Source organism: Melanostigma gelatinosum (assembly GCF_949748355.1).
Source record: "Melanostigma gelatinosum genome assembly, chromosome: 6".
NCBI lineage: Eukaryota > Metazoa > Chordata > Actinopteri > Perciformes > Zoarcidae > Melanostigma > Melanostigma gelatinosum.
This window is the reverse complement of record NC_136639.1, coordinates 29,464,620-29,491,143: the sequence shown is the minus strand read 5'-3', so window position 1 is coordinate 29,491,143 and position 26,524 is coordinate 29,464,620. Positions and strand designations below refer to the sequence as shown.

Below are 26,524 nucleotides of genomic sequence, written 5' to 3'. Positions count from 1 at the left end.
TTTATGCTCCGAGAAGCAACGACTGGAAGCAGGACCCCTCAATAGAAAGGGTTTGTATTTTGGGACGCACCCTGAAGCACGCGTTACATGTCCATAGTCACGTGACATGGGCTCCACCATGTTGTAGGAAGTCTCCTCACTGCTGTCAGATTGGAGTTTAATCTGAGGGGAGGATACACTGAGACGCCGGCTGCATCCTGGAGGGACTCTCGCTGTTTATCGACACCAAGTAACGTTTAACCGACTTCACGAGAGGCCATTTGTTTTCTACAACACACGTAGAAGATGAAACGCCAGTGTCCCATCGCTGTCTTTGCCGTTAAGATGTTAGCTGGCTAACTATCTGAAGAAAAGAGTCACTAAAGCGGATTATCTGACAGCGGCAGCCTCCCTCCAGGTAATATTTGGACGAGACAACTATTACACAGCAAACGCTGGCCTCTGTTCTTTCATGTGTATTACATTGCGCCAGTGTTTTGTGTCAGAATTACTACTTTGTCCCGTAATTACTCGCTAGCATTGATGTTGTCGCAAACTAGCTAGGCAATTAGCCAGTCGACCCACAACAAGACCTCGAGCTCTGTTCGCGAGCTAATCTGTACCGTTTCGTTGGAAGGAGCGAACGTTACCGACCACGACCGGCAGTCGGACCGGAGCGGACGACACCAGGCGGAGGTGCGATCGTCTCCGGGCCAGCTGGCAGCAGAGCCCCTCAAGATCTGATCCCGAAAGGAGCCCTCAGCCGAAGCGAAGATGTCCGGGAAGGATAAGGACAAAGCGGAGCAACAGTCCACCACGGAGCGGCTGGTGAAAGGTGAGTGCTTCAAACGTTACTCGCGGTTCTCAATGATTTGACTACAAAGCTAACGCGTGATTTGAAGAACCACCTGTGGCTTTGGGGATCCTTTTGTCCCAAACCCCTTCCTGTCGAAGATGGCGTGTGGCTGAGGATGTGTTCCAGAATATAGTGCTACGACACAACGAGCCGTCACGTTGTCTAGAGTAATTATCCAGCATAGTCATATGTCTAGTGGAGCTTTTAAACTGTTCCTGTTTACCAGGGGATGCTCAGAAATGGGGGTGAGTCAGGGCATCTTTTTTCCAATAATTGCTGAGGATAGTGCTTCATAAATACGTGCACTAATAGGGTGCTACACCTCCACATAGTGGAAATCAAGGGTGAGAAGTCTTCCTGTCGGGGCCCAACCCCCTTGACATTTAGGATGGATGAAATCTTAATTCACAAGAACGTGGAACACCCATGGTCTGCTCTGGTTACCGACAGAGCTTTTATTTGACAAGATGGATTCCTCCACGCTGAGGTTGTCCCGGCTCGTTGGACAGGCGGGACACCGTTTGTTGTGTCTGCCCCGAGATGGGACGGACAGGACAGCGCCAAGTCTGAGGTAGCTCCCGGGAGAGAGAACCAAGCCCCCCACCGCCACCGCTCGCTTAATGCCAACGCAGCCTACTGTACATCCCCCGTCCGTCTGCAAGGGCACTAGTGTCCTTCCAGGGACTGTGGAATGCTGAAGTGTGAGCCAGTGGGGGAGAGGGTGAGTTAATTGTGGAAAGAATCTCCCCAGTGATGTTCCCAACATGGCCAGCCACATGGTGGAGAGAGAGAGAGAATAGGAGCAACGTGACGGGGAAGAAGAGACAGACGAAATGTAGACTGGAGTGAGGACAGCTCTGCGACCCCAAAACCGCTATTTGTCGCCGTATTACAACGTCATACGTTGCTGATGGTTGTAAAAATATGCATGAAAATAATGCAAGCTTCAAGGGCAAAATATCACTATAGGTGCACGGTTGGAAATTGCGGACTCTTCAAAATCCATCATAGTTGTTTCTCTTTAGTGGCAGTGATGTTTCTAGCGTAACTGGTGGCTGTAAGGGGCTTTAACTGTGAGACTACGTGAAGACTAATGCTGCTCTGCTTGTGTAAGTCAACAGGCAAGCTCACTCGCTGCCCAGTGTTGCAGCCGACCCGGTGCCTCAATCACTTGTTTTTAGTCGTTTTTTTACCCATTTTTCTCACTCAAGACGATGCTTAGTTGGGCTCCATTTTGACATCACCGTTGCCTGATGTGACAAAAGATTCACGTGAACTTTTGTTACAAATTAAACCTGATGCGCCGTGTTTGAAATCAAATCAAAGAGCAGGCCAGAGGGGAAGGCGCAACACGATCGGCTGACGAGCGATGAGGAAGAAGCCCCCGAGGCCTGGCTCTGTAATGCATTCACTGATAATTAGAGCAATCTGAAGTGGACTTCATCATTCATCCAGCCAGTCCGCTCCATTCATCTCCACCCGGCTGCATCTTTGTAATTCAATCCTCCCTCTATTGTGTTGGTTTAGGAAACAATGGGCGAACATATCCCGGGCCCTGCTCGTATCAGCTGTCCCCTGGGTGGGCCGGGTGGAGGCCGGCGTGTCTTTTGTTTTCTTCAGCTGTTTGTTGTCACGCCAGACGTGTCGGGCAGAGGCGGCCCTGATGTGTGTCTGCCAGTTTTGAGGAGTTCATCAAACATTCATGCCAATTAGGCCATGCAGTTTTTCTACTAAGAAGCCGGTCGCCCCCCCCTCTTCTTCATTGGGTTGTTTGGTGGAAGAAAACCAACCTCACGTCTCCGTCGTTCTCTGCCACCGTACGCTGTTTGGACTGAGTGATGCCGGCTGCCAGAGGTTCATTTGTATCTGTGTTTGAACAGACTGGTCCAGCCTTGATTGTACATGCAAACCTACATAGAATTCATTGTGATGATTGGGGGGGGGGGCGTTCAGCTCTTTGGTATTGAGACCAGCTATTACCGTCCAGCATGGCCAATTAACGCTCGTCAATTTGACCCACGGGGTTGTCGCTCGAAACGCTTCGTGGGCCTGGTTATCTCGTGCCCATTGTGCCCCCCCCCCCCCCCCCCCCAGAGTCTGCTTCGTTCATACTGGAGCAGCTTCAGAGTGACGAGGCTTTTAAGTAAACAGCCCCTGAATCTGGAAGCCCTTGCTAATAGAAGCTTTCGCTAATCCGTTCTTAAGGCTCGTACCTCAGCTTCCAGCCCTCCTCGCGGCCGCGCCTCGTATAGGCTCGTATAAGCTCTTACCTGTTTATTTATACCACACCGGTCAACAACGCATAACAGCGTGTCCTCGGGCACAGGCTAGCCAAGCTGGAGCTGTGCTCCGGGTTCTCCACAGAGCGCTGCAGGAATGAGTCCCAAAAAAACCAAAATGAGTCGGCATTGTTTTTGCGCTTCCGGTTCCCATTTGTGTCGAAGTCGATGGTTTTTTTTTTTTGGTCGGATGCCTGAAATAAAGTCTGTTTAACACAAGCTGAAGAGATTTCAAAGTTTTGTTTTGCGACATGTCTCTTTACTTCTGCCCGTTGCCTTCACGCTTCAAACAAACATGATAAAAGTGGTCTTCACTTGTGAAGATTATCTTGCTGAACAAACGTGCAAGTATCATAAACGTTTGTTTGCCACAGAGCTCATTTTCTGCAATAATCCAAAATCTTATGAAAACAATGGATGGAACCAGTAGGATGCTGGTTCCATCCCTTCAGCCTACAGAAACCCGTCATCCCTGCAGCACTCTATTGCAGAGCAGGCTACAGTCTGTGTCCTAACTAATGTCAGTTACCAGCACTTTCACTTGCTTTATTGAACCAGATATAAATTCAACGGTGTCCATGTGACAAACATTCCTTTAAAAACAGCAGTAAACCGTCCGTGTAGTCTTATATGTTCCTCAGGTCCAGACTGATGTGAGTGAGAATACACCTCTGCTGCATCGCTGATTAGCAAACACGCACCCACACGAAAGATTCATCAGCGCTTCTTTTCTCTCTTCCTTCACATTGCACTTTCATTTGCTGTGCGTGGGTGTGACGACGTTCTCAGAACGCCTCTCCTCCTCCGCTGGCTCGGCTTATCGCACAGGGAGTGCTGACTTCCACGAGCCGATACAAGTATTTCTGTCACATCTGGTGGCACAGGGTGTCCTGTGAATGCATTTGATGATATCAGGAATCCGGCATGGGAAGCGTGTACTGTGCCAGTCTTTCCTCTGCTTTTAATGCGCACTTCTTTTTTCTTTTCTTTCTTAAAGCTGTACAAAGGCAGTCGCTTTTGACATCCTATTGTTATTTTTGCACTTCTGTGTTAACTCTCTGCATGCCCTACAGACCCTGTTGAAGAGCCTCCCTCGCTAGCTGTACACCATAAACACCATGCAGTCTTCAACGTTTTCAGGCCAAGGACCCCAAACTGAGAGATGGAGCAGGGACCCCCGACTATATACATTGTATAATATTGTGTTTTATATTCAATGGGCCGAGTACCATGTATAAACATACCTCTTTATTGTGCATTCAATACTAAGCTGTTCAAATAATACACAGGTTCATATGTTCATGTTTTGATGTTAAACATGTGTAAGGTACAGTGAGTAGGGAGGTCAGCTGATACCAAAGCCAATATCAACATCGTCTGTCAATTGCATGATAATCATGCAAACAAGCCATTCACACTGATGTTTTCATTTTTAACATAAATGTGGAAACGAAAATGAGTGATGGCCTGTTAGTGGCACTGCCATGCATAAAGATACCTGTTATCTTTCATACAGTACTGAACTATTTAAACAATGGACACATTCATGTTTAGAGAAAAAAATATATATTTATATATATATATTATTAAATTGTCTAATCGACCAAAGATGTCACAGACCACCTGCAGTACCCCCTGTTGAAGACCTCTGCCAGAATGCATTTGGTTTGTGCCTGTTAGAGAAAGCAGCTGTGAAGTGAGAGGCCTTGGATCCGACGCTGCTACTGGTCAACGTGTGCAGCGCACGCGCTCTACTCGTCATTTGAGTCGTATTGGATCGTATGTAAGACAGGAAGTACAACGGAGCAAATGTACCATCTACAGATGCCCGTCATGTTTCTGAAGGCAGCCGATATGGATTGCAGATGACTTTGTTATCGTCATCTTTTTGTTTTGCATAAGAACATACAGTTCAAATAAAGAAATAAAATACTATTTCTATTGACAAAAAAATGACAAGCTGCTTAGAGCTAGTGTTAGAAAGTTAAACGCGTGATAATTCCCTCTCTAATATCTATTTTATACAACTCCATTTAATATGATGCCTCTATATGACATTAGCAAAGGAGACCAAACGATATAGTTCATCTGAACGCTTGTCATCGGTGCCACCGGTCAGATTCCGCTCGGGAACGAGATGAAATAAGGCGAGTTTAACAGAAACGGTTTTAGCTCCGACTCAAACCGGGCATCCAACAGTGCCCAGCCCACTGCGGGCAGACGCAGACAGACCCCACGTGTTGCTGGGCCCACCGGAGAACCAGTGCTGAGCAGGGCAGACCGCCGGACCCTCGCGCTCAAACGCTCCCGGCTCCAAGGAGACGGCCGACATCACAACATGGAAGTTCCCTGTAGTAGCTTTATGTTTCGAGCCAGAAACTACATTTCCCAAGATAACATTTGAACACATGATAAGGTTTCTATGGACCTTCGGCCAGCACACATTTTCACTGAGCAGACCTCGAACACATACTATGTACGCTTCCGTACGTTAGCTGTTAGCGTCGGTGCGGCCAACGTTGCTAGCTCTCCTGCTATTCACACGGATCGGGGACTTGAAAGTAGTCAATTATTTTCAGATTCTTGATTTCACACTCTGATGGTTAAACTGCGGATTACGCGGTTCACATGTGGGCCGAACCGTGGGGAGGATCCGTACATCACTGCGGTCCGGCACAGCTACGGATGTGACAATATCAGCTTTTATTGCGAAACGGTATAAAAGACCGTCACAATAAATTGATTGTGGTGAATTTCCACCTTCGGGATAATCGTGAATATCGTCACAAGTGACTTGAGAAAGATTGTCTGACTCTTTGTCATGATGGAGAAGTAAAACATGCTTAATGTAAGACGGAAGCGATGCCAAAGGATATTATGCAAATGTTGATCATTGGGATAATATCAAGAATCCGATTTATTTTGGACATGAAGCACACGTTGTATAGTTCACTGCATTAATGCTCCATTTGGGAGAATTGGATTGAATTCTGGGCACATATTGAATAATACATCACATACTGGTGAGTTTGTGTCAAGCATTCCTCTTAGAGATGGTGTCTTCACGTCGCTGCTGTCTCCATGCTGGATGTTATAATTACATTGAGCAGTTTTGGGTGTTGGCTGTGTTTTGATCAAGAAGCCGTCGGACCTCAGCCTGAGCAGCGTTGACGGTAGAAGGATGGTGTGTAGGTGGTACAGAGCCGATTACTCAGAGGGGGGGGCTTCTTACTGTCTTGTCTTTTCCATCACCTGCATGGCATCATCGCGTAGCGTACGCGGCCATCTTGTGCTGAGGCCATCACCTCGGCTCAGTCGATGCAAATGTCTCCTCATGATTACGTTAGAAAGTGCAGCCTGAGCTGCAGAAGGATTCTTCAGGAGTCATGTGTTCGATATTACTCTCATGAAATGTACTTCTTTTCTTGCATGGATTCACCTCATCGAATTCTTTTTAATACATTTTCAATTTGAAAAGTTCGATACTAATTCAACCTTTCTAAATGCAAAAATAACTAATTGTGATTGACAGCATTGTCCGAATCCATTTCTTTCCTCCCGACAGCTGTGCCGTACCCTCCGCAGCACAAGCTGACGGTGAAGGAGCTGTTTGAAAGTGGCAAGCCCAACGCCGAGCTGCTCCGCAACCACCTCGTCAAAGAGGGACGCGTGGAAGAGGACGTGGCTCTAAAGATCATCAACGACGGGGCCAACATCCTCCGCCAAGAGAAGTGCATGCTGGAAGTGGATGCACCAATAACAGGTAGGCCGACAAGCTGCCCGGTGAGAGCGCAGGGGCTGCGATGGCAGCCATGTCCCCCGACCACCTACAGAACGTATACACCGCACGTAGTGTACAAGATGGCTCAATAGACAGTCTTCCAGTGATACAGCCAACATGACCTGTCACATGGAACGAACACACCCAAGCCACGCCTCGAACTGCCAGGAGCTCCTCCCAGGAGCTCGGTCGGCCGTGCTCTGGCTCACTGGACGCAAACGCATTACTTTGAAGCCCGACCAGATGGATTTTCTTGCGATATGTGATCTGACGAGAATTCAGCTGCCGTGCAAGACAACAATGCACCCCCCATGACATAGTGTATCCCCCAGCAATGCCAGATAGTATGGCTGTCATTTGGGGGCAAAAGATCACACGAACATAGACTGAGAGCGAGCTGTACCCAGCATGCTCTTCAGCGGGTGTAACAGTTCATATTTTAGCGAGCGACTGAGAAGAAACTGTACCCAGCATGCAGTTTGGCAGTGTAACAGTTGATAGGGCTTCCCTGTCAGTACACTACACAGTGTGTAAATATGTCCAGTCGATCTCAAGAGATCGCACTCGACACTGCACTTCCTTGAGTCCTTCGGGGGAAAGACTCCAAGATAAGATCAGATAATCCTTTATGAGTCCCTCAGTGGGGAAATGACAGGATTACAGCAGCATTGCTCACAAGTAAATCAAATAAAGATAAAATCAAGTAACATAATAAACTAAACAGTAAACAGTAGAACAGTAATAAAATAAGACAGTAAAGAAGAACATTAAATATACCAGTATATACAGAATATACAGACGGAATAAAAATATAAGATAAATACTTAAACGTATTGGATATTGCACCAGGTGAATGAATTAAAGTGTTCAGAAGTGTTCAAAGTGTTCGTGTTCAGTGTTCGTGTTCAGTGTGTTAGTGGTCCACCGAGAGCAGTTTGTTGTTGTGCAGCGGTGAGAAAGGACTTGCGGTACCTCTCCCTCAGACACCGGGGGTGAATCAGCCGGTGACTGAAGGAGCTGTGCAGAGCTGCCAGAGTGTCCTGCATGGGGTGGGAGGCGTGGCTCATATTGATGGACATGAAAGACAGACAGACACTACTTCCATGTTGGTGATATGTCAGGACAGCATAGATGGTATAGTGGAGCAGAGAGTAAACAGCACCAACCTCGGCGGTGTTCCATTGCAACATTGCTGGTGTAGACCCGGTTCAGAGCCACACCCAATGAATGAGTATTCATCGTTCACCTGTTTAGTAATGCATACCAAACCATAAATCCTCCCATCTACCTTGAACACAATAGAAAACTACTCTGAATGTTTAATAAATCAAAATCATTTTCCTGTTTTTGCAAGTATGACTGGTTTTATAATAATGAAGCGACATATACCAAGACAGACAACATATCAGCAGCCCTGCAGTTGGTGTGACAGCTGTCACAGCAGCGTGCTTGTCTTCTTACAGTATGCGGCGACGTCCATGGACAGTTCTTTGACCTTATGAAGTTGTTTGAAGTGGGGGGATCACCCAGCAGCACGCGGTATCTCTTCCTCGGTGACTACGTAGATCGAGGATACTTCAGTATTGAGGTAAGCTGTTGGCTCTTCCAGCTTATTTGTTTGCAATGATTTATTTGACATTTGAAATAAAACCCTTTGGGTTGTATTGTGAAGATATAGCGGTTTGTATTCACTGCTTTCTTAACCACTGTAGATCCTTACATTTGAATGTTCTTCATTTCTTAGAAATCAAAGTCACAATGTGAACATGGTGCATTGAACAGTGTGATGTGTTCCAGTGGATTGTCCCAGCCGCTCACTGTTGCTTTGTGATGGGTTGATGAGATGTCTTTGTTTTGACCTTGGCTCCAGGTTTGGACTGTGCTTGTGTCCAGATGTTGGGTGATAATGTAGCCGGACCTCTGCTGCTGCTCTCCCAGCGTGCTGCACGGGAATTAGGATTGGAAGAGTTGTTGCAGCAGAACAGTTGTCAGGAGAGTGTAAACTGAGACGGAGACCTGTGGAAAGTGTCTTTTGTTGCCGGGAGGCCGGCGTGAGCCAGCGTTTAGGATGGCCACGTGGTTTCTGTGAGAACAAGAGTTCACACAAAACACAGATTCACGGAGAGTTTGGCGAGCTGCGGTCGCTCTGTGACATTAGCTGGTGATAGTAAGTCGTGTAAGTAGCAGCAAGTGTAAGCGTGATCTTATCTTGACTTTCTCATACTTCTTGTTTTGTATGGTGGGCGCTGTACAACAGCATCAATAGGCAGTTTAAATGAATAGGGATGTCATTAGGCTATATTAATACATTTAGAATTGTATTACCCGACATTTAGAATTGCAGATTAAAACAGGATAATATCGACATATTAATGAAGTGCAATTTATTGTTTCAAAATGATCAAATATATAATCCATTATTAAAAAAGCTTTGGCTTGGATCAAAGCAGACCAGTTGCACTTGACTCTCACGACATGTCGGGACCACTAAGCTGGTCTTGCCAGAAACCCAGGATGTAAAAAGATCAAGGTGAACTGAACTGCATGCTGGTATGTCCCGTTTGGATTCTCAGGATGGTTAAGATGGTGGGTCAGAATAGCGCCTCCAATCTTAAAGGCTTACCGCAGCGTTGCTTTGAGAATCTCACTTTAGTGCCAAATGACCAACTGGGTCTTGCTGTCTGAAGTTCTATTTCGATGAGGACTTGAAAGGGCACAGGTCGTACTTGCTTCTGCGATGGTTAAACATGGAACAGGGAGCTGCAGTCTGGCTGTGCAAAGTGAAACTGCAGCTCCCTTATTGAGACTCCGGCTATAGTGGCCTTGGATTCATAGCAGTTGAAATGGGGATCCAGTTTCATGGGTAAAACAAATAAAGGTGTGAAAATGACCACAGAAAACACTCCTGCTGGGTAACCCTCACCTCAGTTGTGTATATACCTAACAACCCTACTTTCACAATGGTTTTTGTTCGGGAGCTGCAAAGAAATTCTGCCAAAGAGTACGTCAGCTGTAATTAGCTAAAACAAGAGTTTTTGAATTTGGACAACCATATCAGCATCAACATCTGTATTTTTCAACACATCAATCTGAAATTGTTCCTGTGAATACTTCAGAGGACTTTTTAACGCTCACTGTGGAGCATGTGAGCAGCGTTGGTTGGGGCTGACGACGTAAAAAAGTTGGAAAAAACCCATCTGGTGGTGCGGAGTACCTGTTATGCTGTGGAGCGCAGTGTAGAGAAAGAAGGGCTTCATGATGACAGCAGCTTGAGACACACACATCTCTGACCAAACTGTTGGTGGTCGAGTTGCATTGTGGGAGTATCGGCGCCAGGTTTTGCCAAGGAAGAAGAATGCTTGGAATAAGAGAAAAGGTGTCTTGTTCTGCGGCATCGATTTAGTTTTTGAACTGTCCGTGCTGTAACTCTGTCATGTTCATTCTGTGCACATGACATCGCTCTCACTTCTGTCCGTCCTGATGGAGGACCCTCCTCTGGTGCTCAGGCCTTTCCCTCTCTTCTCCCCGTTAAAGGGTTAAAGTTGTTCCTGTTCTGATGTGAGGGTCAAAGGTCAGAGGATGTTGTATGTGTACAGACTGTAAAGCCCTCCCAGGCAAATTTGTGATTTTGGGCTGTAAAAAATATATTGGAAATTGAATTGAAATGAAGTGCTATGAAAAAGGGAAAGATGTTCTTTTGTTTGTGTGACTGTGCTGAGATGGTCAGTAGAGGATAACAACGATAGTTTAGAGTGGGAAAAGCTGCTTTTTCCTTTTTAAATGGACAATCTTTAACTTGGGTTAGGGTTTAACTGGATAACTGTCGATCTGAGCATCACAGTCAAAGTAAAAATACTTCAATAAAGTAAGTGTGGATGACTGAGCATCACAGTCAAAGTAATAGATGGATAACTACCATTGGCACACTACTGTCTGCTAACATTTGGACCACTCTTTTGATGGGCTCCGGGCAGCACACAGGTGGCTGAAAGGTCACAGATGAAAGGAGCGGACTGAAAGAGCATAGGGAATGAAGGGCCGATGCCGATTAAGGGTCAAAATTTGACACTGGGATTATTTGCCCATGTATTTGTAATGAAAAGTGAAAGTCTTCCTGCTCCCAAACCCAGAAAAGGCGGTCTTCTCCTCTTGTTGGCATGTCCGTGCTCATCCCTCAGCCCCTGGTGTGATCACAGGTGTCTAGAGTGCACCTCCCACTGTGAAGCACCAACACGGAGCAGCTGATTCAAAGGAATGGAACGCTGAATTCTGACATGATACCTTTTTATTCTAAAAACAAGGCAGCGTGGAGGGACGTGTCCAGGAGGCACCCTCCGCTTCTGCCGAGTGTCTTAAAAAGTCAATTTACTTCTCATTCATTCACCATCACTGGGTCCAGGTCCCGACTGTGGTTCACCATTTAATGATGATCCAGAGAACTACGGTCAGATTAAATAACCATTACAAAACAATGCTCAAGCTGAGTCCGTAGTCCATTATTATAGTCTACTAACTCGTCCGTATGATGTATGATATATAGATATATATACATATCTATATCTGCGGGTACGTTTCTACATGTCAGAGGAAGCAGCTTCTCCTCATTTGCTGACTTGCTGCAAAAGCGCCTGAAAGCACCAGACTCTCTTGTTGGTTTTTCTTTTGCTGCTAGGGCTGAAACACCAGACTGAAACATTCTCTACATTTCAAAGCAAGGCCACCGAGCTCCCTTCAGTCACGAATAAGACAGATATAGGAAAACGGATATCAGGATGTGGTCGCCTTGGCAACATAAAGAGTCGCGTAGCCGCTTGAAGCGGCACGTTACCTTTACCGCAGAGCGATGCATTTCAGTCTCTACACTCCTCTTCTTCTGCGCGGCCGTCCGTAGACACACACACACACACACACACACACACACACACAGGCTGAAGTGTGTCTGGGTTTGAGCTGACGGCAGCACTGCTCCCTTTGTCTGGCTGCTCTCATTAGAACCCACGTCAGCCTCCAGCCGTGTCTCTGTGCCTCCACACATGAGAGATCAAGTCACATTTATCTACACTGTACTACCCCCCCAACATTAAAAGAGAAAAAGACAAGTTCGTCGTGGCTCCCTCGTTCCATTTCTTCAGTTCTGTGGTTACACACCTGCTGACTCTGTCCCCTCGTTCCAGAGACGTGGTGGCGGCCGTGCCTTGACCGAGCACTGAAGAGAAAGCAAGTTCACCTGGCTTGTAAATGCTGCTCTGCGTTTGGTGTGTGTGTGTTTATATACTATGTATGTATATATGTATGTATATATTTTTGCTTTTAACTAGAGCCTATTAATATGGCAAAGAGGAAAATGTTTCTTCTTAGACTAGTTTGTGAAGGAAAAAATAGATCTTTCTGCGACACGTCATAGTTCATCATACGTGTGAGTGGATCCATGCGACAGGAAGTCATTTGGTTTCTTTTTTTAAATAGTCTGTGGACTATCATTACGGTACCAATGGAGGCGCAATGAACAATCGTCTGCCAATCAAAAGTACATCTTTTTGTAGCTGAGCGGCCTCGAGTGGTGGCTGGTTTGTATTTCTTTTGCAGGTCACATTCACGTTACGCGTTTTTATGTTGCACACACACACACACACACACATCATCCTTGTTTAATTTCTTGGCGACATAAAGTCCAAAATAAGCCGTGGAGGAACTAACTTACTCAGACATGTATTGTGATTCATCCCCATCGTGCTGCACAGCTCAGCAGCATTCTGCTGCACGCAGTGATCATTGAGTGAAAGTCAATTGCAACACTATCACCATGTGTTCAAATGTCATCTTGTAAAATGACGTTTTTGCCGAGAAACCTAAATCCAGTTGTTTGAAGATGTTTTCTCAGTAATATAAAATAGATATTGTAGAAGGAATTATAACCTATAAGCATCCTTTCTCCCGCTGTCTGTCCTTAGTGTGTTCTCTACCTCTGGTCGCTCAAGATCAACCATCCCAGCACCCTCTTCCTCCTGCGGGGGAACCACGAGTGCCGACACCTCACAGAGTACTTCACCTTCAAACAGGAATGTAAGTGCGGTCGAATACAACGGTCCAATATGTGTGTGCGCTCTCTGCATCAATCAGCTTCCAGGTTTCAGGCGATGCCCGGGCGTGAGGGAGTGGCGCGCCACTCATAGTGTAAGTGCAGGCTGGCCCTCGCTGTCACTGTCGGTTTGATCGTCCTCTTCACGGCCAACATGCACAAACAAGGAGGTGACTGACTCCCCTTAATTAAAGGACGAGCTTCCCACAAGCAGGACGCTTTTGTCACATCTGTGGGCTCTTCAGGGAGTCCCGTCGCACAACGTGGCAGCTCGTCAGTGTGAGAGAAGCCTTTTGTCTTCATGTTGCAGACTGTAAACTGCTGGAGCATGGAGAGCAGGCAGGCAGGCGTGTGTGAGAGAGAGGCCAGTGCGGAGGCATTAGTATGCAGACTCAAACAAAGACAGCCCTGCCAGCTGCAAACACATCAAGCTCCCTTCATACCAGCTCATCTGTTCACCATTACAGTGTGCCACCTTTCAGCGCTTTGGCTGCTGCTCGTTTGAGGCGTGACACACAGTTGATTGTTCGATGCATGCGTGACAGCGGTTTGTTGAGTTGATAGTTGTCCATCGGTGGCTGCCAGCTCAATGGAGGCGGTGTGGTGTATGATGGCATGTAGTGGGAGCAGACGAGACCAACCTCCAACAAGCGGAGCGGCTCTGCTGCTCGTGTTCTTCAGCAGGATCATTGTTCATCTCGCTCTCAAGATCATCAGTGCAGATATCAATACATGCTCTGCCATTCTGAAACCATACTTCGATGCGTTGCGATTCAATCGTATCATAGTATTCTGCTGACTATCATTGGCTGAATGCAGCTCATTGCTATGGTTGTGATTTCATCTGAATAAGCAGAATGAATGAGGAACTATTGTTCGAAGCTGCTTTCATTCTATGTTGCATTACAAAAGTATTCAGGAAGAACCCAGCTGAGAGCCCTTCAACTTATTTTGAGTTTGTGCTCTGAAGCATAAAAAAAGTATAATCATGTTCAGAAACCCTTTTTTAGTAGCAACAGATTTATACAATTATAGCAACAGATGCTGCCAAACATATTGTAAGGGAAACAAATAAATAATGGTTTGATAAATGAATTGAATTTAACTGATGGTAGTGTGTTTACATTTCAACAACGCTCACATCCAACGTGCTGCCCTTATAGACAGCAGACCAGTAGAACCCATGAGAGGGAACCCATGAGAGGGAACCCATGAGAGGGAACCCATGAGAGGGAACCCATGAGAGGGAACCCATGAGTACAGGTGGGAGTCTCTTTGTCTCTGAACCTGAGGAGATTAGGCAGAACGCATTTTAAGATGAATTGTTTGTCAAGGTTTAGTTTCATTTAAACACGTACAAATGTCTTAAACTATTCCCACGCCGTACACAACGAAAGAGTACTGATTTTAAGTACAAGGCTCTGATCTACAGACCTTTCTCTCTGCCTTGAATGCAGCACTCACTCTGCACTCGAGCATTGCGTTCAATTCCGTCTCCACCGCCCACGCTGTGCTGTGTCACCTGGCTTTGTTCTGCGCCCTATAAGGAAGTCCACTTCCTCCTGCCCTGAAGGTGCTGCAGACGCTGCCTCCAGACAGTCCAGCTCACTCTACTGTGAGCTGCATTCACAACACGTCTGACGGACCTCGATATCTACAAGGCATTACAGATTATTCTAACATCGGTTGAGCTGCAGAAAAAAACAGAATCCTACTTTGTGTTTTCTGCAGGTAAAATAAAATACTCTGAACGGGTGTACGACGCCTGCATGGAGGCCTTCGACTGTCTGCCCCTCGCCGCCCTGCTCAACCAACAGTTCCTATGTGTGCACGGTGGACTGTCACCAGAGATCAACTGCCTAGATGACATAAGGAAAGTAAGTGATCACTAAGCACATGAAAAAAACATGATTCTGTCATCTAGAAAACCAATAAATGGCCTGCCTGATGTTATTGATCTGACATGTGTGTTTGTTTCTGCTCAACAGTTAGACAGGTTTAAAGAGCCTCCGGCATTCGGGCCCATGTGTGACCTGATTTGGGCGGACCCCGGGGAGGACTACGGCAGCGAAAAGTCAACCGAACACTTCAACCACAACTCCGTCAGAGGCTGCTCTTACTTTTTCAGGTATTAGACAGCACCGCTGCCTTCATCGCTCTCGCACCAAACAGAGCAGATACAAATGCAGCACTTTATTTCTTTCTTTTCATGTCAAATGAGGGGTTTCTTCATGTCAATTAAAGCCGCTTGATCAGAGTAGGAAACAATCGTGTGGCACCTGCTCATGCAGGCATGTCAACACGTTGACGTCAGGAGGCATTTTTTACTCTTCTGTTCGTTTTGATGATGGTGCCAAAGTGAGAGTGATTGAGGTATTTGGAGCCCAGCTGCGATTGGTTTAGTCAATGACTTGTGTAAACTAGCTAGCAGCACGAGGAATAACTTTACACACTAACGTAGTCATGGATTTACAAACAGCCGTTCAGTCAAATCCCTTGCTGGTCATGTTGATGTATGAAATGTTGCTCGTCTTCACATTTGTCTTGCTGATTCCTGATGGATTAGTAGCGGGGTGAAGTAAAGAAAGGGCTGTCTCTGCTTTTCTTTCTTGTTGCAGTTACTCGGCCGTCTGTGACTTTTTGGTAAATAATAACTTGCTGTCAGTAATAAGAGCCCATGAAGCACAGGATGCAGGGTAAGTGGACTTACCGTTTTTCATTTCCCGCGTATTGTGATGAAGAATATGTGGATGAGCCTTTTGGTCTGCGGCTCAACAGGTATCGGATGTACAGAAAAAGCCAGACCACAGGCTTCCCTTCTTTAATCACAATCTTCTCAGCTCCAAATTACCTGGACGTCTACAACAACAAAGGTCTTTGTCTTCTTCCGCCCTCACTCTCGCTGTTGTGTTTGCTTCATATTTACCAGGCTGCAGTCCTTGAATCTCTCTCCCTCGTTCAATCCCAGCTGCTGTGCTAAAGTATGAGAACAACGTGATGAACATCCGACAGTTCAACTGCTCCCCCCACCCTTACTGGCTGCCCAACTTCATGGATGTATTCACATGGTCTTTGCCTTTTGTTGGGGAGAAAGGTACATTTGCCATTTCATTAAAAGCAAATGTGTGGAAATCCCGAAATAGAACCTGTGTAGAGTTGACTTTGTGGAATATACCGAGCCCGACAAAGGCCTTGTGTTTTCGGCTTCTCCGTCCCTTTCGCAGCAAAGCCTTGAAGGAATGACTTCATATTTGGCTCAAACGTCAACTGATAAGAATTTGGTGGTCCAAATGTCACTGTGACCTCACAAAACGTTGTTGTCCGTAACTCAAGAATAAATTTGCTGATTATGACAATTTCACAAAAATGTCAAAAAAAGAGAATAGATTGATGACATTTTGGACGGACGTGGATGTAAACTGTGACTTGACTGGTTGGCGTAAGCACACAGCCGTGAGTCGGTCATTTAAGTTGATGTTTTATCATTTGTTAGCCAAAAGGGAAGCTTTGTAAAGCAGAACATGTACATTATTGATCAAAACATTAGTCATTTTGTTTGCTTCTACCGCTAAAGGCTCTTTGTTGTATGCATCTATTTATGGTTCTCTAGCTGCCTGTAGAACTTCAGGACATTCAGATGTCATCCACATACATGTATCCCTTGAGATAATTCAGATTTGGTTCCCCCCCCAACAGTGACGGAGATGCTGGTGAATGTACTGAACATCTGCTCTGACGATGAGCTCATGTCAGAGGGAGACGACCTCTATGAAGGTAAGTTGCGCTGAATAAGACGCCTGTTGCATTCAATGACAAATGTTATTATTATTGTTGCCACGGTTTTAGTCTAGAAATGGAAAGGTGTATGTCAGCACTGAATGGCGGTTAAAGTTCATGTCATTGTGCAATGTTTTAGCTCTAGTTGTCCAAACAGGATTCAATTTGATTCAATTCAATTTATTTTGTACAGTCCAAAATCACAAATCATAAATTCTCCTCAGAGGGCTTTACCATCTGTACACATACGACATCCTCTGACCTTTGACCCTCACATCGGAACAGGAAGAACTCCCCAAAAAAAGGGGGAGAAAAGAGAGAGAGATCAGAGAGCAACAGGAGGGATCCCTCTATCAGGATGGACGTCATGTGTACAGAATGAACATTACAGTTACAACACATTCAATGCGTATGAGAGGAGAGCGGGAACCTACAAAACATTGGACCTCAGATTTTGGAATAAAAACTTATCTAGTTTTTGTTCTGCAGCGGCAGGAAACAGAAGATCAGATCAGATTTCAAGTCTCTGTGAATCAACTCAAAATGAACAGGAAACCAAAACGCCTCGTTTCAAGTTTCACAAACACCCGACAATGTTCTCTTGAAGCTCCGACGGTGGTCAGATGACAGATATATGTACTGTATATATTAACACCACATACCTCATAATAACCAAATCACAGCCCAATACTGCACGCCTGGGTTGTAGATTTCCTCCCTGGTTCTGTTCTCTTATTCTGCAAATTGCATTTTCAGTTTAGTTGTTCAAGTGGATGTGTAGAACTCCTAGAATGCTGGGAGCTGTACAGCCATTCATACGCCACAGTCTAGGTCCCACATGTGTGATGCTGACGAGGGAGTTCTGCCGCTACGCTTTGAAACGCATAATTAAACCCTCAGTTCATCTCCGAAATGTTTCATCCTTTGTTCTCCTCACACAAGGCTTTCATACAACGCGTTGTTGATTTTAAGGAAATGCTAAAAAGAAATCGATAGCAAAGGATGTAAACGTCTGTATGTAACCCTCCAGGTGGTCTTAACTTTAACGCTCTGAAACTCGTTCCAGGTGGAACCTCGGCGATGCGCAAGGAGGTCATCCGGAACAAGATCCGCGCCGTGGGGAAGATGGCCCGGGTCTTCGCAGTCCTCAGGTCTGTCCCCCGTCCTTTTGATCTACTCGTGGTGGCACTCAGATCACAGTGAGCTCTGTGCAAATCCAATCGCAGGTCAGCTGAGTGCACAATGAAGTTGTGATTGAAAACACAATGTTAGGATTAATGAGCTGGCACGAGATGAGTCACGACGCAGGCAGACCGTATAATGACATGAGACATTATTCCAGATTAATGCTGCTGCAAGAGCGGCCTGACACTCGGACCAGCGCATACGGGTCAGTCAGGGTGCTTCAGAAACAAAATCAAGATTTACAGATAAATCCTGATCATTGATAGGTTGGCTTGGCCCACAGTGCTTTGCAAGAGGAATGTAATGTCATGTGCACACAGTTATGCCCTGTTTTTGTTTTCGGACCAGGGAGGAAAGCGAGAATGTGCTCACGCTTAAAGGCCTCACCCCAACTGGAACTCTTCCCGTGGGAGTGTTGTCGGGGGGAAAGCAGACCTTGCAGACCGGTAAGTGTCTTTTATACTCGGTCGCCCTGTTGTTTGATTTCCTCCTCGCTAGCTGCCGTTCAGCACGACCCGCTGTCCAGCCCCTTGTAGTGATACGAGCGGGTCAAAAAGTGACAAAGCAGCGATCCGAGTGAGTTATTAATAACTCCCCTCCCTCTGTCTCTCTCCCCCCCACACACACACACACACACACAGTGCTGCAGCGGTTTCCAGGTCGGGCTATTCAAATTGGTTCTCATACTGGGGTGCGGCTAATAAATGAAAAGAAACTGTCCGTCACTTCACTGACCCCCGAGGAAACGCCTTGTCACCAAGCATGTGGTTTTGTTTTGTTTTTTGCTGCCAGCAAATCTATATTTTTATATATTCATGTGCAATGGTGAATAATTCTAAACTGAGTCGGTGGCACCAGAAAATAGAACTATGGAATATATCATGTAACCTTAATCCCATACCATTTTCAACGTAGACGTTCAAAAATACTTGGGGACCTGAAACCTTTCCCTGCCACAGCAGACATGTACCCTGTATTTGGCAGGTACTCATCTCATTCCCTAATACTAGGTAAAGCTGTATCACTATTATAACTCTTCATAAAGCAGAAAAAATACCTTTATTTGCTTTATGCTCAGAGTTAGATTGACTGATGCCTGGCTCGGTCTAAAGGTAACAACATCTGCCTGCCACCACGTCTAAAACTCACGAGTTAGCACTTCATATATCGCTTGTACCATCCGTGAGTGTAAAAACAACAATCTTCCATTTTATTTGCTGTACTTTTTCTTGACAGGAACAGTAACCGGTTGTCTCGCTAGCGATCTGCCCCTGTTTCTCGTATTTATGCTAAGCTAAGCTAACCACCTGCTAGCTCCAGCTCATTTATATATAATTATTTTTTAAACAGTTTGTCGTCAATATAGTTGTATTGAACAGTACATGCAAGCCCCTACATACGCACACCTATTTACAGATAAGAAATAACGATGCTTATGTTACCTCTGCTCGGTTACCTGTAACTGTCCATTACTTTCAATATGCCAATAAAGATTCTATCTATCCATCCATCCACCCATCGACCCATCCACCCATCCACCCATCCACCCATCCATGCATCCATCCACCCATCCACCCATCCATCCATCCATGCATCCATCCACCCATCCATCCATCCATCCACCCATCCATCCATCCATCCACGCATCCATCTATCCATCCATCCATCCACGCATCCATCAATCCATCCACGCATCCATCCACCCATCCATCCATGCATCCATCCACCCATCCATCCATCCATCCATCCACGCATCCATCCACGCATCCATCTATCCATGCATCCATCCACGCATCCATCCATCCATCCACACATCCATCCACCCATCCACGCATCCATCCACCCATGGATCCATCCACCCATCCATCCATCTATCCATGCATCCATCCACGCATCCATCCATCCACCCATCCATCCATGCATCCATCCACCCATCCATCCATGCATCCATCCACGCATCCATCCATCCATTCACGCATCTATCCATCCATCCACGCATCCATCCATCCATCCACGCATCCATCCACCCATCCATCCATTCATCCATGCACCCATCCATCCACACATCCATCCATCCATTCACGCATCTATCCATCCATCCACGCATCCATCCATCCATCTATGCATCCATCCACGCATCCATCCATCCACCCATCCATCCATGCATCCATCCACCCATCCATCCACCCATCCATCCACGCATCCATCCATCCATTCACGCATCCATCCATCCATCCACGCATCCATCCACCCATCCACGCATCCATCCACGCATCCATCCACGCATCCATCTATCCATGCATCCATCCACGCATCCATCCATCCATCCACACATCCATCCACGCATCCATCCACCCATGGATCCATCCACCCATCCATCCATCTATCCATGCATCCATCCACGCATCCATCCATCCACCCATCCATCCATGCATCCATCCACCCATCCATCCATGCATCCATCCACGCATCCATCCATCCATTCACGCATCTATCCATCCATCCACGCATCCATCCATCCATCCACGCATCCATCCACCCATCCATCCATTCATCCATCCACCCATCCATCCACACATCCATCCATCCATTCACGCATCTATCCATCCATCCACGCATCCATCCATCCATCTATGCATCCATCCACGCATCCATCCATCCACCCATCCATCCATGCATCCATCCACCCATCCATCCACCCATCCATCCACGCATCCATCCATCCATTCACGCATCCATCCATCCATCCACGCATCCATCCACCCATCCACGCATCCATCCACGCATCCATCCATGCATCCGTCCATCCATCCATCCATCCATCCACGCATCTGTCCACCCATCCATCCACCCACCCATCCATCCATCCATGCATCCATTCATCTATCCATCCATCCATCCATCCACGCATCCATCCATCCATTCACGCATCCATCCATCCATCCACGCATCCATCCACCCATCCATCCATTCATCCACGCATCCATCCATCCATCCACGCATCCATCCATCCACCCATCCATCCATCCATCCACGCATCCATCCATCCATCCACGCATCCATCCATCCATCCACGCATCCATCCACCCATCCATCCATCCATCTATCCACGCATCCATCCACGCATTCATCCATCCACGCATCCATGCATCCATCCACGCATCCACCCATCCATCCATCCATCCACCCATCCATCCATCCATCCACGCATCCATCCACCCATCCATCCATCCACGCATCCATCCACGCATCCACCCACCCATCCATCCATGCATCTATCCATCCACCCATCCATGCATCCACCCATCCATGCATCCATTCATCCACCCATCCATGCATCCATTCATCCATCCACCCATCCATCGATCCAGTCATCCATCCACACATCCATCCATTCATCCACCCACCCATCCACTCATCCATCCATGCATCCATCCACCCATCCATGCATCCACCCACCCATCCATGCATCCACCCATCCATCCATTCATCCACCCATCCATCCATTCATCCATTCATCCATCCATCCATCCATCCATCCATCCATGCATCCATCCACGCATCCATCCATCCATCCACGCTTCCATCCATCCACACATCCATCCATCCACGCATCCATCCATCCACACATCCACCCATGCATCCATCCATCCATGCATCCATTCATCTATCCATCATCCATCCACGCACCCATCCATCCATTCACGCATCCATCCATCCATCCGCGCATCCATCCATCCACCCATCCATCCATCCATCCACGCATCCATCCACGCATCCATCCATCCATCCACGCATCCATCCACCCATCCATCTATCCACGCATCCATCCACGCATTCATCCATCCATGCATCCATCCATCCACGCATTCATCCATCCACGCATCCATGCATCCATCCACGCATCCACCCATCCATCCATCCACCCATCCATCCACCCATCCATCCATCCACGCATCCATCCACCCATCCATCCATCCACGCATCCATCCACGCATCCACCCACCCATCCATCCATGCATCCATCCATCCACCCATCCATGCATCCACCCATCCATGCATCCATTCATCCATTCATCCATCCACCCATCCATCGATCCAGTCATCCATCCACACATCCATCCATTCATCCACCCACCCATCCACTCATCCATCCATGCATCCATCCACCCATCCATGCATCCACCCATCCATCCACCCATCCATCCATTCATCCATCCACCCATCCATCCATTCATCCATCCACCCATCCATCCACCCATCCATCCATTCATCCATCCATCCATCCATGCATCCATCCACGCATCCATCCACGCATCCATCCATCCATCCAGCCACGCTTCCATCCACCCACCCATCCATCCATCCATGCATCCATTCATCTATCCATCCATCCACGCATCCATCCATCCATTCACGCATCCATCCATCCATCCATCCACGCATCCATCCATCCATCCACCCATCCATCCATCCACACATCCATCCATCTATCCATCCATCCACGCATCCATCCATGCATTCATCCATCCATCCATCTATCCATCCATCCATCCATCCACGCATCCATCCATTCACGCATCCATCCATCCACGCATCCATCCATCCACGCATCCATCCACGCATTCATCCATCCATCCATCCATCCACGCATCCATCCACGCATTCATCCATCCATCCATCTATCCATCCATCCATCCACGCATTCATCTATCCATCCATCCATCCACGCATCCATTCATTCACGCATCCATCCATCCACGCATCCATCCATCCACGCATCCATCCACGCATTCATCCATCCATCCATTCACGCATCCATCCATCCACGCATCCACTCATCCATCCATCCATCCATCCACCCATCCATCCATCCACGCATTTCACATCTAACTCTGTTGTAAAGCAAATGCGTGTATATCCCAGTAGATAACGATTCTTCTGGCTAAAAGAAATCCAGAACACTTTTATACAAGTGAAACCGAAAATAGCGAGTATTTTTTCTCATGCAGTTTGATGGCAGAACATGTTCACATCTTTGAAAAACATTGGTAGAACCACTGCTGTGTGTCCCAACTGGGCTGTGTGACTGGGCCCCCCCCCCCCCCCATCATGCAGCAAAAAACTTTTGGGGCTCCGCTGCGGGCCGGCTGTTTGGGGGGAGGTCACCCTGTCGCCTGGAAGTGGCCACTGACCCTCTGATCTAAAGGCCGGCGCCTGGTCTGGCCCGCTGAGAGGACGTGCTGGAGTCTGTGCCGCGCTGGACAACACCACATGTCGCTGACCTTTTGGGAGAATGTCATGGTCCGTGTCCGCTCCCCCAGCCACAGCTTTCAGATCAGTCGCTTTGAACAAAGGGAGGGCAACTGATTGTGTATTTATGTCCACCCCTCTCGATTCTTCACTTTGTTTTCCCCCACTTTGATTTTGCTGCTACTGTACTGCTGCTGATATTGTGCAGGGGGGGGGTAAACATCTGCAGGCCGCTATCCCAATACAGCGCTCAATCATCTTGAATGCATAGAAATCACTCTCCATGCACTCGGATGATTTTCTACATTTGGATATTGAATTGGACGATACCCCCGCACATCCAATAAGAAGTCAATTTGTCCATTTTGTCATCAAATAGGAAGAGTTCTGAAGTTTCAAACATGCTTTTCAAAGGAGAAAAGTTAATCAAATTCTGTTAATGAGGCCCCCCCCCACACACCCCCCTCCGGCTCTCCACTCCTAAGTCCTCGTGACCCTTTAACACCAACACCGTCTGAACCTCCAGCAGGCTTCCTCTCTCACCTTCCCACCGACTGACATGTGTTGATCAAGGCTGAATTTCTTTCCCTCCATAATGACTGTGCCACATGTGTTGGCCTGTATTCTGCTGTCTGTTTACCGTTTGACATCACTGTTTGACTACTTTGCTGTCTCTGATGACCCCCCCCCCCCTCTTCGACTCCCTGTAACGTAGCTACGATTGAGGCGGCTAAAGCACAAGGTACGCATGGCTGTCAGGCTCAAATCTCATGACTTTGTTTTGTGTGTGATGTTCACCGTTTAAACACAACCCCACCTGTAAAGTGTTTACAAGTGTCCCCGCTGTGTCTCTCTCACTGACTGTTGTATGACTGTAGATGACCTAATGGCCGGTTGCTCTTGCATTGTCAGTGTCTGTCGGATCACGCTGGTTCTGTCACTAGAACATGTTATGTACTCAGTGGCAGAATAAAATAATCATAGATTAAATATGAACATATCACACATTGGAAAGAAGCTACAACTACTCCAGCAAACTGTTTTGGGAGCAACAGCTGCATGAGCGGTGTGAATGCATTAAAGAGGTACTTATTCATATTCCCACCAATCTTAGTTGAAGCAGGCTGGAGTCGGTCTATGCTGCAGAGCAGCTGGTTATGTGTCTCGGCTTTGGGACGCGGCTTGCTCCTTGTTGACAAGGATTTCCCGGCTTTGGTCACAAGGGACTTTTCCTGCCAAGTGTAGCTCCCCACAGGGAGAAAAGCTGGCTAAGACCCGACTAAGATAAGACCGGGGACATCCCTGCCGGGGACATTCTCAGAAGCTCATCCGGTTACACCGTTGGGCCCCTTCTGCTTGAGACTGGCAGCTGTGTATCAAATACATAAATGTAAAATATTTAGTCCTATCAATCGATATGGGAGTACAGTATAAGCTCACAGGCAGAGTGCACAGTGTGTTCAGGCAGGATAACTTAAAGCAGTGCTTCCCAACCTGCTTTGTGTGTGACACAGTGGAATTGTCAGTTATTGGGTTGGTTTTAAGTTCATTTTCAGTTTTAACTCATTTCAGCTGTTCTATCATTACTTTAAGACAGGGGTCTCAAACTCCCGGCCCGCGGGACAAATTCGGCCCGCCACGTCATTTTATGTGGCCCGCGAATCCGCCAGCAAAAAAAAAAAAAATCTTTATTTTTTTTTTTTTTTTTTTTTATAAGTTAGACTAATAATAATAAAAATATCCCCATAGTCGAAATTATGAGATAGAAAGTCGAAGTTATTAGATAGAAAGTCATAATTCTGAGATAGAAAGTCAAATTATGAGATAGAAGATATCTAGCGCTGCTTTTTATTTGTCACTTTTAGCTTATTATTCTTACTGTTTATTCTTTACTTTTAACTCAGTATTTAAGTAATTCGTCGATACATTTTGGCTAATAATTGATCTGTTCATTCGTTACTTTCAGCTCATTTATTTAGGCTGTTTGTCAAATTATTCAAACCGCTTTCACGTCATTGACTTTAAACCTGCTGTCTTATTATTTTAGCGATAGACTTCAGTCTGTGTTCTTGCTCACTGCTTGTCATCACTTGTCTGAGAGGTGAAGCAGCTGAGCTGAGCTGTGACACAGTGAAGCTATGCTAGCGTCACAGGCTAGCTTCACAGGCTAGCTGACTTATTAACACTATTTACTGAAGGGCAGCATCACACCCATATCTATTTGGATGTTTGTTTTTCTCTCAAACACCAATATGTAAATATATCTCTTTGATCAAATTGGATATTTTTGAGCTCCTCCAAAACCTTCCCATGTTACCATGGCAACTGCAGAAGTAGGCTCTGTTGGGCATCACTGAGCTTACGTGTTCATGTCCCACATCTCTGGTTGTGCAAGAGTACCCTCGATGCTCCTCTGAATGTTGACCCACCTCTATAACCTCCCCTGGGCGTGTCCATCTCACCTTTGAATTGATCATTGAAATGATTGAAGGTATTTCTGAACAAGTCTCCTCTTCATTTGCACACATTTTCTGGTTTCCTCGGCTGTTTCTGGACTTTACGTAAGTCTACCAAGTGTGAGGTGTTGTACTGTTCTCGCTTAGGAGGCCTTGTTTACCTGTGCATGTGTTCACTGGTCGTCTGCACTGTGCTCGGCTCACGCTGTGTTTTGTGCTCATTATATTCAATTCTACAAGGAATCCCGTTGACTTGCTGAAGGCCCCCGGCCTCTGATCTGATTGTTCTTATTTGGTGTCTCTTCAGCCATTCAAGGCTTCTCTCCCACGAGGAAGATTCGTAACTTCGAGGAGGCGCGCGGCCTGGACAGGATAAACGAGAGGATGCCGCCGCGCAAAGACAGCCAGCAGTCTGACGGCACCACCATCAACACCAACACCTCCAACAAGAACGGCACTGACGGATAGGCAACCGACCGCATCTCCACGCAACCCACACCCCCTTCACCGCTCCCCCTCTCTTTGTGTCCTCCCTCTGTGTCCTCCTCCCTCTGTGTCCTCCTCCCTCTGTGTCCTCCTCCCTCTGTGTCCTCCTCCCTCTGTGTCCTCCTCCCTCTGTCTCCCCCTCTCTTTCTGTCTCCCCCTCTCTTTCTGTCTCCTCCTCCCTCTGTGTCCTCCTCTCTCTGTCTAATCCTCTCTTTCTGTCTCCTCCTCCCTCTGTCTCCTCCGCTGACACAGCCTGTTGATCTTCTGCCCACAGTCGGCGGGGAAAGAAGGCGGACAAATCGGTTGATACATCTATATATATCTATATATCTATATATATATCTATATATATATATATCTATATATATATATACATATATATATATACATATA

The 26,524-nt window shown here is 46.7% G+C and overlaps 1 protein-coding gene across 4 annotated transcripts; it reads left to right on the top strand.

Moving 5' to 3' along the window:
- The first annotated feature begins 169 nt into the window (after window positions 1-169).
- ppp3cca (protein phosphatase 3, catalytic subunit, gamma isozyme, a) lies at window positions 170-26,248 on the top strand. 4 transcript variants are annotated; one of them, XM_079270304.1, is made up of 15 exons: window positions 170-397; window positions 617-814; window positions 6,680-6,877; window positions 8,359-8,483; window positions 12,847-12,958; window positions 14,706-14,851; window positions 14,963-15,102; window positions 15,593-15,670; window positions 15,753-15,847; window positions 15,943-16,068; window positions 16,671-16,748; window positions 17,818-17,902; window positions 18,285-18,382; window positions 23,905-23,931; window positions 25,962-26,248. In XM_079270304.1, the coding sequence occupies exons 2-15, from the start codon at window positions 754-756 to the stop codon at window positions 26,111-26,113; spliced, it is 1,521 nt and encodes a 506-aa protein (XP_079126430.1). In that variant the 5' UTR covers window positions 170-397; window positions 617-753; the 3' UTR covers window positions 26,114-26,248. The 4 variants fall into 4 exon arrangements, 3 of the variants coding, with proteins under 3 accessions (XP_079126430.1, XP_079126429.1, XP_079126431.1); XM_079270303.1 differs by having other exon boundaries at window positions 25,953-26,248; XR_013772068.1 differs by lacking the exons at window positions 23,905-23,931; window positions 25,962-26,248 and adding an exon at window positions 18,094-18,141 and having other exon boundaries at window positions 17,818-17,977; window positions 18,285-18,372.
- The last annotated feature ends 276 nt before the right edge of the window (window positions 26,249-26,524 follow it).

Coding starts and splice junctions, on each gene's coding strand:
- ppp3cca (XM_079270303.1), top strand. CDS start 754: ATGTCCGGGAAGGATAAGGACAAAGCGGAGCAACAGTCCACCACGGAG. Junction 6,878..8,358: donor AGTGGATGCACCAATAACAG/GTAGGCCGACAA, acceptor GTCTTCTTACAG/TATGCGGCGACGTCCATGGA. Junction 12,959..14,705: donor CTTCACCTTCAAACAGGAAT/GTAAGTGCGGTC, acceptor TGTTTTCTGCAG/GTAAAATAAAATACTCTGAA.